The sequence below is a fragment of the Megascapheus bottae genome, chromosome 21 (genome assembly GCF_031878675.1).
Source record: "Megascapheus bottae isolate mThoBot1 chromosome 21, mThoBot2.hap1, whole genome shotgun sequence".
Classification (NCBI taxonomy): Eukaryota; Metazoa; Chordata; class Mammalia; order Rodentia; family Geomyidae; genus Megascapheus; species Megascapheus bottae.
Genome location: NC_143529.1, coordinates 8,126,378 through 8,139,186, shown reverse-complemented (window position 1 = coordinate 8,139,186; position 12,809 = coordinate 8,126,378). Strand labels below are relative to the sequence as shown.

The 12,809-nt window shown below is 38.0% G+C and overlaps 1 protein-coding gene across 8 annotated transcripts in view; it reads left to right on the top strand.

Annotated features, from left to right (window-relative positions):
* The window catches only part of Boll (boule RNA binding protein), a 53,893-nt gene that overhangs the window by 30,587 nt on the left and 10,497 nt on the right, over window positions 1-12,809 (top strand). For 2 of the 8 annotated variants that reach the window (XR_016539125.1, XR_016539127.1), the window contains 2 exons: window positions 7,936-7,986; window positions 11,764-11,899. The exons of 1 other annotated variant lie outside the window; for it this stretch is intronic. Coding sequence is in view for 3 of the 7 variants with exons in the window: in XM_090354550.1 (XP_090210676.1) it covers window positions 7,936-7,986; window positions 11,764-11,787 (75 nt within the window). In the remaining 4 variants the exon portion in view is untranslated. Of the gene's footprint in view, window positions 1-3,659; window positions 4,114-7,935; window positions 7,987-11,763; window positions 12,090-12,809 lie in introns of those variants that run through there. 5 more of the 8 variants (XR_016539126.1, XR_016539128.1, XM_090354550.1 and 2 more) reach the window with 4 other exon arrangements.

Genomic DNA, 12,809 nt, shown 5'->3' with positions numbered 1-12,809 from the left:
TGTGGAGGAAACACAGTGCTGTTAGCAATAACTCCTATTAGTTTTGAAGAAATTATAAGCCATAAGTAGTCAATTTTTTTACTTGTTGAGGTAAAATACTTATAACTTAATATTCATCATCTTAACCATGTTAATATTCAGTGACATTACTTATCATCACAATGCTGCACAAATCATCACTAGTAATTCCAAATTTATCATTCCAAACAGAAATATATTCTCATTAAACAATTATCTAAGGCTAGAGGTGTGGCTCAAGTGGTAGAGCACTTGCCAAGCAAGCACAAGGAGACCACCAAAACAAACCATAATGGCACCAATGCAAGAACAACAAAAACAAATTCTCCTTCCTTCTCTTCTTTTCCCCAGTCCCTGGAAATTGTTAGACTACTTTTTATCTCTGTAGATTTTTCTATTCTAGACATTTCATATAGGATTATTTATGTAACATATTACATAGATTAGTAGATTAAAACAGTTAATTCCTGCTTTGGAATGTATTCATGCTCTTGAAGTCAGAATCAGGCCAAAGAAAATCAATCAAGTCAACATATTTGGCTGTCTATCATGTACCAAAGAATTCTTCATATTCTTTTATGACACAGTTTCTTTGTGAGATACTTAGTATCATCACTTTAGGGAAATAGACTTTATCTCTAGGAAATAATTATAGGTAAATTAACTGTTGAGTGGTAATATAAATTTTGTGAGCATCCTGTCTTGAATTCACTACCAAGACAATATGTTAAGAGCTTTCCACTGTCATCACTCACTACCATGACTCCTTATTACATTTCTTCACTGCCTCCACCACTGTTCTATATAACATGAGGTCAAACCACAATTCTGAGCCAGGCACTGGTATCTCAGGCCTATCCTACCTAGTAATCCTACCTACTTAGGTTTTTGAGATCTTAGGATCACAATTCATAGCTAGCCCAGGCAGGAAAGTCTATATGATGCTTATCTCCAGTTGATCACCAGAAAGCCACAAGTACAGCATGGCTCAGGAGGGTAAAAAGCTCAGGGACAATGCCTAGGCCCTGACTTCAAGTCCCAGTGCTGACATATACACCAAAAAAAAAAAAAAGTAGGAGTCTCTTGTCAAATCTAGTCTTACTCTAAATTTTGTTAATATAAAATGTTATTCCATAAATAAATCTTTTATAGAGACTTTGTTCTAGTGTTGTTTGAAAATCTTCAAACATAAACTTCACTGACATTAGCATTTTCTTCAAATATACTTCTCTAGAAATAGTTGGTGTTCTATGCCATATTTATGTAAACATGTTATTTGGGATAAGTATGTGTATATACATATATAATACATATATTTCACATATTTGGAAACATGTATTATATAAGTAATACATAGCTTTGTAGTAAAGAGCTACAGGTTGATAAATTATTGGAATAATAAATGTTATGTGCACTGAAGAAAGAATTATCATAAATTAATGACATAGCTTGAATAATTCAAATAAAAAGAATAGAGAATGATACTAGGATGGCAGAAATATCCTAAGAATTCCTTTTCTTTTGGCTATACTAAGGTTTAAACTCCAGGCTTCAAGTTTGCTTGGTTTGCTTGTTCAGCTGGGCTACACTTGTAGTCCTGATTTTGTTGGTCATTTTGAAGAGAAAGTACTTTTCTACCCAGAATGACTTCAAACATCTGTAATTGGTCCTCGGCTTCCTGAGTAGTTAATATTATAAGTGTGAGCAGTGAGATAGGTCTTGTCTTCTTTTCCTTGCTTTAATTTGTTAATAAAAGATGGCTATTCAAAGATTCAGGTTCCAAGCCAACCCAAGCAGGAAAGTCCATGACACTCTTACTTTCAGTTAACCTTCAGAAATCAAAAATGGAGCTGTAGCTCAATTGATAAAGTGCTAGCCATTAGCAAAAAGGCTCAGGGACCATGCCCAAGCTCTAAGGTAGAACTTCGTAGAAATGCTTAACTGAATAAATTTACTGTGTAGCAAACTAGGAACTTTGGTTTACAGAAAATTAATGTTATAACAAAAAGATAATGTGTAAATACTGCGATACCATTAAGAAATCATCTTTTTTCTAAGGCAAATTAAACTGATTTTAAAATAGTAGTGACTGACATTGAAATATTAACCTTTTATTTCTGTAAAATTTTTCCCTGACACCAAAAACCTTGGTGACTTTTAAAATAGAAAGGTAGAAATGTTCCATATAAGAATTTGAGATCCGGACGAGGTAGCTCTGCCTGTAATCCTAGCTACTCAGGAGGCTGAGATCTGAGGATCAAGGTTCAACGCCAGCCCCGCCCCGGCAGAAAAGGACCTGAGACTTATCTCTAATTAACTTCTAGAAAATGGGAAGTAGGGCTTAGTTCAAGGGTAGGGCTGTAGCCTGGAGCTGAAGAGCTCAGGGACAACACCCAGGCCCAGGAGTAGGGTGGTAGCCTTGAGCTGAAGAGCTCAGGGACAGAGCCCTAGCCAAGTTCAAGCCCCATGACCCACAAGAAAAAAAAAAAGGAATTTGAGGGCCGGCCAAGAATGTGGCTTAGTAGTAGTGTGGCATGCCTGCCTCACATGCCACAAAGCCCTAGATTTGATTTCCTGGAACCAAAAAAAGACAGGGGTGTCACTGTGGCTTAAATGGTCGAGCACTAGCCTTGAGCAAAAATTGTCCAAGGACATTTCCCAGGCCCTGAATTCAAGCCCTAGGACTGGCAAAAAAAAAAAAAAAAAGAAGTTGAGGGCCCGTAGTTTGGCCTAGTGGTAGAGTGCTTGCCATGCACCAGTAGCTCATACCTGTAATCCTAGCTACTCAGGAGGCTGAGATCTTAAGATCATGGTTAATTAAGGCTATAATTCCCTAGTTCAGTAGTCAGATAAGTCAGATAAGTTTTAAGTATAATAAGGCAAACCACATGATATCAAAAATTATCTGATAGTACTAGACTACAAGAAGACAGTACCTATCTAAATTATATAGGACTATATAGGGTGATAATAGATAATAATATGTTATCAACAGTCACCCTATAGACATGTACCTGATAGATGTGACCTATTATCCTTTTAAGATGAATGTCACATCCCAAGGTATGAAGAGTAGGAGTGAATTGTAAAGTGTTCCTACTGTGTTCAACTCTATTAATAATGTTCTTATAAAAGCTGAGATAACTGAAAGAGGGAAATTATCATTTCAGTTTACCTTTAAGTTAAATGTGTGCCTTATTAAACTTCCATATATATTAAAATCCAAAAAGACATGAATATCAAGAATAATATTGAATCATTGCCTGGCTGTGAGAGGTTTCTTCTAACTTAGGCACTGACTTGGATGAAAAATGCTTGGGGTCTGTCTGTACCTTACCCTTTGGGGAGAAGTAACTGGGAAGGAATGTGAACTAGCATTGTGTACATCTAGGTCAGATCCAAAACAGATGCACTTCTGAATATAACAACTGTCTTCCATGTACCAAAAGATTCCACTACCACTTTCTTCTTCCTAACCATTCCTTTATTTCTTTCCATTATTATTTTTTTTCTAGTTGTCACAATGGTATCACATAATATCTAAGTGGAATTTGGTTAACTCAGGGCCTTGCAATTGTTGGGAAGGTATTGTGCCACTAGAGCCCTGCCCCCAGCCCTCTTTTGCTTTTATTATTTTTCAGATAAGTTCTGTTTTTGGCAATGGCTAGCTTCAGGTTACAGTCATCCTACCCATGCCTCCTGCAGAGCTGAGATTGCAGTCCAGCACCACTGTACTTGGCCTGTTTGTTGGGACGAGGATCTTTCTGGCAGGGCTGGCCTGCAAAGTCCTCCTTATCTCTCCCAAACAGTGGGATTGTAAGCATGAGTCACCGCGTTCAACTTATTATTACATCTTATTTAGAAGTTAAAATTCTCCATATTTAACAAGATATAAGGATATAGAAGGATGGATTTTTGGATGGCAGAGTTAAGAAAACCCTGTGATTTTTTTTTTTACCCTCCCACAGTGTGGTTGTACTGTACATAGTCATAAAACTCTGAGCATCAGCACAAAATATCAACCACTTAAGCTTTGGAAATTATATGAGTTCTATGTATAAAGCTTCCTTCTTGATGTTAAGCTAAGATAATAAAGAGAAGCAAGGCCTTATGAAGCCAATTTATATGAATTCTCATACAGCTATCTCTATTCAAAAGCAAGTAATAGAGAACAATCTATACTTTATTGGTTCTATGAAAAAATTACATGTGGCACACTAAAAGAAAGGATGAACCCACTCAACTTACAGGTTATTTCCCAGTAAACTCCTTGTAAGTTGAAAATATGTCAAAAATGTATTTAACATACTTCACCTGACAAACTTATAGCCTATCCCTAGTCTTTGGAATACCAAAATTCAAAACTATAAGCATGGTTTCTACAGAAAGCCTATCACTTGCCTGGCTCTGCCTGTAATCCTAGCTACTCAGGAGGCTGAGATCTGAGGATCAAGGTTCAAAGTCAGTCTGGGCACTAAAGGACCTGGAGACTCTTATCTCCAGTTAACCACTAGAAAACAGGAAGTGGGGCTTGGCTCAAGGGTAGGTTGGTAGCCTAGAGCTGAAGAGCTCAGGGACAACGCCCAGGCCTAGGGGTAGGGCGGTAGCCTAGAGTTGAAATGTGCAGAAAAGAAAGAAAGAAAGCCTATCATTTTGTGATCTAAAAATAAAAAAAGCAAATGTGAAGCCAGGTGCCAGTGGCTCACTCCTGTAATCCTAGCTACTCAGGGGGCTCAGATCTGAGGATTGTGGTTCAAAGCCAGCCTAGGTAGGAAGGTCCATGAGACTCTTACCTCTATTTAACGGGAAAACCAGAAGGGGTACTATGGCTTACAGTGATAGAACACCAGTCTTGAGTGAAAAACTCAGTGCCTAGGTCCTGAGTTCAAGCTCTACAACCAACAAAATGATGATAATCAAATGTGAAATTATTTTAAGTTGAGTACTGTATTCCAGCACAATCAGATTCTCTAGTAGATTGAGATAATCAAATTTTTAATTAATTCATAATTTAATTGTTTTAAAACAACACATAGACTGATCTTATTACTTGGTCTACCCTAAGATACTGAAATCAAAACTGAACAGTATGTCACTTATATTTGAAATATCAATGGCAATAGTATGAAAGATGGAGCTTATTTGATATTCTAAATATCTTTGCAGTAAAAAGAGTAATATTTTAAGCCTTTATATTTTTACTACTTATAAGTAAGAAGAAGTTGCCCTTCAACAAAGCTGTTTAGGAATCCAATGTACCTTGATCAATGTCACTCCAACATTTTGATTCTAAAAGGTATTATGTAAAGTATCATTGCTTCAATAACTTAACATATTTAATCTCAAGGACAAAAGCTAAGATTCTGAATTGAGTTTTAATGAGGTCCAAAGACACACATCAAGAATATGGATATTATAATAAGCTGTGTCAGTAACTCATGACTGTCATCCTCACTACTAAGGAAGCTAAGATCCAGAGGAATGTGGTTCAAAGCTATGTGGTTCAAAAGTTCACTAGACTCTGTGTCCAAAATAGCAAAAAGCAAGACTCAAGTAGTAAAGTGCCATCTGCACAAGCAAGCCAAGCAAGCCTAAGACCCCCAGTTCAAATCCCAAAACCTCAAAATAAAAAAGTAGTACAATGTCATTCATTTCCTTTGTAATTGCTCTACATTAGACTTTTAGCTATTCTAGCTCTCTATAGACTTTTTGTTGCTGACAAAATACCTGAGAAAAATAAGGGAGGAAGGTTTTACTTTGACGTCAGAGGTTTCAGTTTTCAAGATTGCCGAGGCTCCATTGATTCTTGGCCTGTGATGGCACAGAACGTCTTGACAGCAGGTGATGTGGTAGGTGGATAGGAAGAATAAAAAGGGAATGCTAGTACAGCATACAGCTCCGAAGTAACAACCCCAGTGACTTTTGTCCAGCCAGACCCACCTTCTAAGTTCCTAAAAACTCTAAAATAACACAACCACCTAGTGCCCAAGCCTTCCACAACAAACCATGATGGACATTTCATAATCAAACATATTCTGCCCTGGACTCTAAAGCTGTTCAAAGATTGTTAAAAAAAAAAAAAAAAGTTCAAGGTGTAAGCCCGGCACCATGGCTCACGCCCATAGTCCTAGCTACTCAGAAGGCTGAGATCAGAGGATCATGGTTCAAAGCCAGCCCAGGTACTAAAGTCCATGAGAGTCTTATCTCCAGTTAACCACTAGAAAACCAGAAGTGGCACTGGGGCTCAAGGGGTAGGGTGGTGCCTTGAGCTAAAGAGCTCAAGGACAGTGCCCAGGCCCAGAGTTCAAGTCCCACAACCAACAACAAAAACAAAAAAAGTTCAAATATGAGGATCAAGGTTCAAAGCCAGCCTCGGCACAAAAGAACCAATTAACCTTTAGAAAACGGGAAGTGGGGCTTCTTGGCTCTAGGGTAGGGTTGTAGCCTGGGCTAAAGAGCTCAGGGACAACACCCAGGCCCAGAGGTAGGGCAGTAGCCTTGAGCTGAAGAGCTCAGGGAAATCGTCTAGGCCAAGTTCAAGCCCCATGTCACACACACACAAAAAAAGTTCAAGGCTAAAGTCTCTTGTGAGACTCAAGGCAAACTTAACTGTGATCTTCTGTAAAAATTGCAGAGTAGCTGGCTATACGTGACTCTTGCCTGTAACCTTAGCTACTCGGGGCTGAAATTTGAGGATCATGATTTGAACCCAGCTTGAGCAGGAAAGTATGAGATTCTTATCTCCAATTTATCACCAGAAAAATCAGAAATAATGCTGCGACTCATAAAATGGTAGAGTGCTAGCCTTAAGTGAAAAGCTCAGAGATGGCACCTAGGTCCTGAATTCGAGGCCATGACCAAAAGAAAGTCAAAAAGCCATAAAACATACTTCCAGTATACAATAGCAGGGAGTAAGTATTACTATTCTAAAAGAGAGGTATGTGACCAAAATAATGCCAAAACCTAGAGAGCAAACATGAAGTCCAGTAGTTAGTTATATATCTGGCATCTGAATCACATGGTAATGGGACAGCCCCAGACCTTATGGCCTTGCCCTCTACAGACCACATGACTTCTCTCTTACGACTTAGTGCATTGCCTGTGTGGCTGACTTTGACAGATGTTCCACATTCCTGTCATCTGTAACTTACTAGGCTTCCCATTATCTTCCATTTCACCTCACATCTTTATATACCATCCTCTCAGAGGCTCCTCTCAGATCCTAAGCCTGCTACACACTGCCTTGTTTCCTGCACTTTCCTTTAAAAGCTTCTGTGACCCACAACTCTTGCATTCTGCATCCCTGAGCAGCGTCAAAAGATGACCCCCAGATCTGCCACAAGCACACACAGTAGCCAGACAACTCGGAGCACATCTGTCTCTTTTCAAACAGCCTTCTGTATGAATTAAAATCTTTATACGCTGACTCTGTAATGTGTGGAACATGAAGATGTGAGATGTGCTAGAGAGGATAGCATTACACGGTGTATACAAGCGTGAACTAAAAAATAGCATAGAGCCTATGTACAAACTTAGTTTTTATATAGCAGTTAAAAAATAAAAACTTGAGACTTCAGGTTTCCATAGTTCTTGGTGCTTTTGTAAATTTAGACACTCAAGTTTCTGAGAGTAAAGCATAGAGTAAGTATAACTCTAACTTAAACATAGAAAATCAAATATTTATCTTCTTATACATCTAAGTACATATCTGTTCTGTTTGTAGTTTCAGAAGCACTACTGTCAGTAGTTTCTTCATTTTGCTTAGGTATATGCACTATAATTTCTGATTTTAACGTTAGTATAATCAAGGGAATCCATATTTTTAAGCCTGGTAGTTATTTCCTCAATATAGTGTCTTAGTTCAGGCTGCTCTAACAACTATATTACAAACTGTGTTGAAACATTTATTTCTCACAGTTTTGGAGGCTGGGAAATTCAAGATCAAGGTGCTGGCAGATCCATTATCTGGTGAGAACCAACTTTCCACTTCGCAGGTGTCTGTCTTCTGATTGTAGCATCAAAAAGTAGATAGCAGAAAGAATATAGCAAGCTCTTTTTGCTCTATTCTTTTTATTTCCTTTTGAGATGTTGAGGCTCAAACCTGTGATTTTGAGCATGCCAGGCAAGCACTTCACCACTGGGCCACACTCTCACGCCTCTCTTGGAAGGGTACTATCCATATTCTTTAGGACTTCATTCTGATGACCTAATTATATCCCAGAGGTCACACCTCCAGATAACATTACATTAGGAATTGTCTATGTATGACACATTGAGGGAGATACAAACCTAAAATCCATAGCAAGAGTAGAGTGAATATACTCAAGGCTGGCACCATTTTAAAGTCTTCAATTAGACTTCAGAAGTTCTCACTATGAGTATTCTGTCCATACTAAGAAAGTTAAATGTAATGTCAACAGAAGAGCCCAGAGAGAATAGTTTGAGTTGTGCAGGCTACATAGCTTTATCAAAAAATTAAATCATGAACAGGCACCAGTGGCTCACACCTATAATCCATGCTACTCTAGAGGCTGAGATAGGAGGGTCACAATTCAAAGCTAGCCCAGGCAGAAAAGCCCATAAGACTTTTATCTCCAATTAACCACAGATAGATAGATAGATAGATAGATAGATAGATAGATAGATAGATAGATAGATAGATAGATGGATGTGTGGCTTCAGTAGTAGGATGGTAGCCTTAAACAAAAAGCTCAGGGACAATGCCCTGAGTTCAAGCTCTAGGAGACATACACACACACACACACACACACACACACACACACACAAACACACAAACTTTGCCCCTATAGTATATAAACAGCTACAAACAAAGCATAAGTGATTATGGCTGGATTCTAGTAAAGCTACTTACTAGGCCAGATTTGACCTTCAAGTTGTAGTTTTATGACCCTTGAAATAATCTACAATAGGGTTAATGTTCCTTAAAGTATAATGTGACATCATGCTTTGGTTATATTTCTATATTCATTTTTCTTTTTAACCTATTTGTGTACGTGTGTGTGTGTGTGTGTGTGTGTGTGTGTGTGTGTGTGTGTGTGTCCATGCCAGTCTTGGGGCTTGAACTTGGGGCCTGAGCACTGCCCCTGAGCTTTTTCACTCAAAACTGGTATTCTGTCAGTTAAATCACAACTCCACTTTGGCTTCTTTTTTTTTTTTCTTTTTTTGCCAGTCCTGGGCTTGAGCTCAGGACCTGAGCACTGTCCTTGGACTTTCTCAAGGCTAGAGCTCTACCACTTGAGCCTCAGCACCACTTCCAGCTTTTTTGTATGTATGTGGTACCAAGGAATCAAATCCGGGTCTTTGTGCATGCTAGGCAAGCACTTTAACCACTAGGCCAAACTTCCAGTCCCTGGCTTCTTTTTTTGTACTTAAATTTGAAATAATTAAGTTCAAAGCTAGCCTGGACTTTCCTGCCCAAGCCAATTTAAATTCTGATCCTCAGATCTCAGCCTCTTGAGAAGCTAGGATTACAAGCATGAGCCACCAGTGCTCACCATGCTATTACATTTTTTAAGGACTTCTCCATTTTCCATTTCCATGCTTGTAATCATGTATGAGGTCAGAATTTATTTGGGTTTTTATTTTGTTTGGTTTTGGCCTTGATAAATGTTTTTTTGTTTCGGGAGGTGTTTTTGTTTTTGTATTTGTTTTTGCTAAATATCAAACCCAGGGCTCTTGAGCATTATATTCAGGTGCCCTATCATTGGCTACCATTAAAGGACCTCTGGCCCATTTAATTTTTTAACCTAAAATGAGTATTTTCCGACCTGTACACACATCTGTAAACCCAGCTAAGGTTAAGTGATTACAAGTTCAAGGTCATCTGGACAGCATAGCAAGACTTAATCTAAAATAAATAAAGGTAGTATGTTCCCTCACTCTAACCAACTCTTGTCCACGTTCTTGCCAAACTCTTTATAAACTAGCTCTAGTTTTCCAATGATCGTGAACTTAAATTTGCATATATATAAATTTGTTCTGTAAGCCTTTACCAAATCAATCTCACACCAAACAGTATATATCACTCCTCTAGTTCTTCTGAGAAAACCAAAATACATTGGATTACAATCAAGCTGTGAGTAGTTGACTAGGTTAAAATTAGTTGTCGCTGTCACAGTGGATTTTACTCATTCAACAAAAATATTACCTAACTTGTGTTTTTTGTATTGTAGACACTAATACAAATACAACAATGAACAATATTAAGTCATACCAGACAGTGTTGAGTAGGCTGGAAAAGCCAGGCCAGTATATAGAATTTGGTTTTAGCAAACCAGGCAAGTTCAAGCTCAGTGCTATGCTATCTCTAGTTGCCACTAGCAATATGAAGAGTTTTTGCTTTATTTTAGTGTGCATACAAAGTGTGTGCATGATGGGTGTGCATGCATATGTGCATGTGCACACATTCTAGTATTGGGGCTTGAACTCAGGTTGCTGAGCTCTTACTTGGCTTTTTTTGCACTCTGCCATGTGAGCCATGCTCCTTCCACTAAGGGATTTTTTTTTCTGGTTAATTGGAGATAAGAGTCACTCAAATTTGTTGCCTGGGCTGGCTCCAAACTTCAATTCTTAGGTCTTTCCTCCTGAGTAGCTAGGAATATAGAGGTAAGCCACTGGCTCCTAACTAATTTAAACTTCCAGTTAAATGTAATTAAAATTTAATTCTTCAAGCTGGGTGTGGTGGCTCACACCTGTAATCCTAGCTACTCAGGAGGCTGAGATCTCAGGATCACAGTTCAAAGCCAGCCCGGGAACTAAATGAGAAGTGGGGCTTGGCTCAAGGGTAGGGTGGTAGCCTTGAGCTGAAGAGCTCAGGGACAGTTCCCTGGCTGAGTTCAAGCCCCATGACCCACAAAAAATAAATAAATGAAATTTAGTTCTTCAGTTGCCCATAGCTCCATCTCAAGTGTTAGACACTCATATATGACTAGTGGTTACTGTATTGACTGCAGATATGGACATTTAGGTCAACATAAAAAGTTCTATTGGACAGTGCTACTCTAGAGTTAGAGGAATACATAAAATGCAGAGGATAAGAAAAATTTTGAACCTATCCAAAATAAGAAATATATTTTAGGAAAACAAGGACCTGGCCAATACCCAGAGTGACAAAAAAAACTAGTAGCAATTAGGTTGTTTCTTTGACACCACTGGTTGGTGATATTTTTTGTTAGTTTGATAAATTTAAAATTGTATAGTTCTGGGCTGAGTTGAGTGCATCTCAGTCAGTCCTGCATTTGTAGTTATCAGCTGAGGCCACAGTCATCTGAAGACTTGCCTGGACTTTATTTCAGGTGGGCCCCTACTCTTAAAAACAGCCCCCCAAAAATGTCCCAGGATAATACAGATATTTGTAATTGCTCTGTCCTGCCATGCCAACTGGAAAGGTACTTTTGGAGGTGACTGGATAACTTTCTAAATAGCCTTCTTCCAAACAAGTTTTTTAAATTCACCTAATAAAAGGATATATTCACCTAACTCATTTGTAATCTGTGTTGATCTGTTGCTTATTTTTTATATTAAAGGTTTATATATACTGTGGCACTAGACATGTAGACTGTGATTCCTGGACCCCTGCTAATTTGCTGGCTTCTTTATAACATTTGAGTGAATTCCACATGTTCTGCAAAGCAGTTCATAAATGTTAATTGATGTTCTACACTCATTTTATCTATCTTACCCTTTTTCAGTCTTTCTGATCTGTATTTTCTCTTTACTTAACAGACAGTGTGGAGCATTCATTATTAAGACAATTGGGCAGCTCTAGTCCAGCTCAACTGATTTCTTGTCCAATGATCCTTGTGTGACCAAGATCCAGCTTCAAGGAACCGGCTAGAAGCTGCCCGTTGTGAAACTTAGGGTTAGTTAATACTTCACCATACTTATTTATTCCACTATAAGCTGTCTAAATTTAGCCAAATTTGCTTTTTCAGCTGTTTTACAAAATTATTTAGGTAGATGTGGCATGTTGGTTTTTTATGTGTTAATCTAACTGTAGTAACATTTTCTACATGTTTTATCCATTCCATAAATAATAACTACACTGGGAATAGTGAGGTGTCTTTCATTTTCTCTGCTTTGTGTTACTTATTTTCTCCTCAAAGATTTAGACACTGTACTTTATATTCTTTGGTATTTAGTTTAATATTTATGACAAGTCATTTATAATTCTAATAGAATTTTAAAACTTCCATACCTTTAGAACATAGCAGGTATTTAGCCATATTAATTTTGTGCTGTTTTCATTTAAGATGCTTTTGTCTAACATTTTTACTAATTTTGTCAATCTCTTACTGCTACTCCTGTGTTAATTTTGCTTTTGCTATAGTTTTCTAAATTTAAATATTTATACATATTCTAACATTTTAAATATTTATACATATTCTATTATAACATTAGTATTGGAAATATGACCAATATGCTCTTGCCTTTTCATATGATTAATTTCACCATATTAAGATTTTTCTCTAAAGGTGGGCACCGGTGGCTCACACCTGTAATCCTAGCTACCCAGGAGGCTGAGATCTGAGGATCATGGTTCAGAGCCAACCTCAGCACAAAAGCACATGAGACTCATATCTCCAGTTAACTTCCAGAAAACCAGAATTGACCCTGTGGTTCAACATGGTAGAGCACTAGCCGTGAGCTAAAGAACTCAGGGACAGAGTCCAGACCCAGAGTTCAAGCCCCACAACCAGGAAAAAAAAAATTCTCTAATATTTGAAATAACAGTGTAACCTTACTATAAGATAACTAAATTTTATGTACTG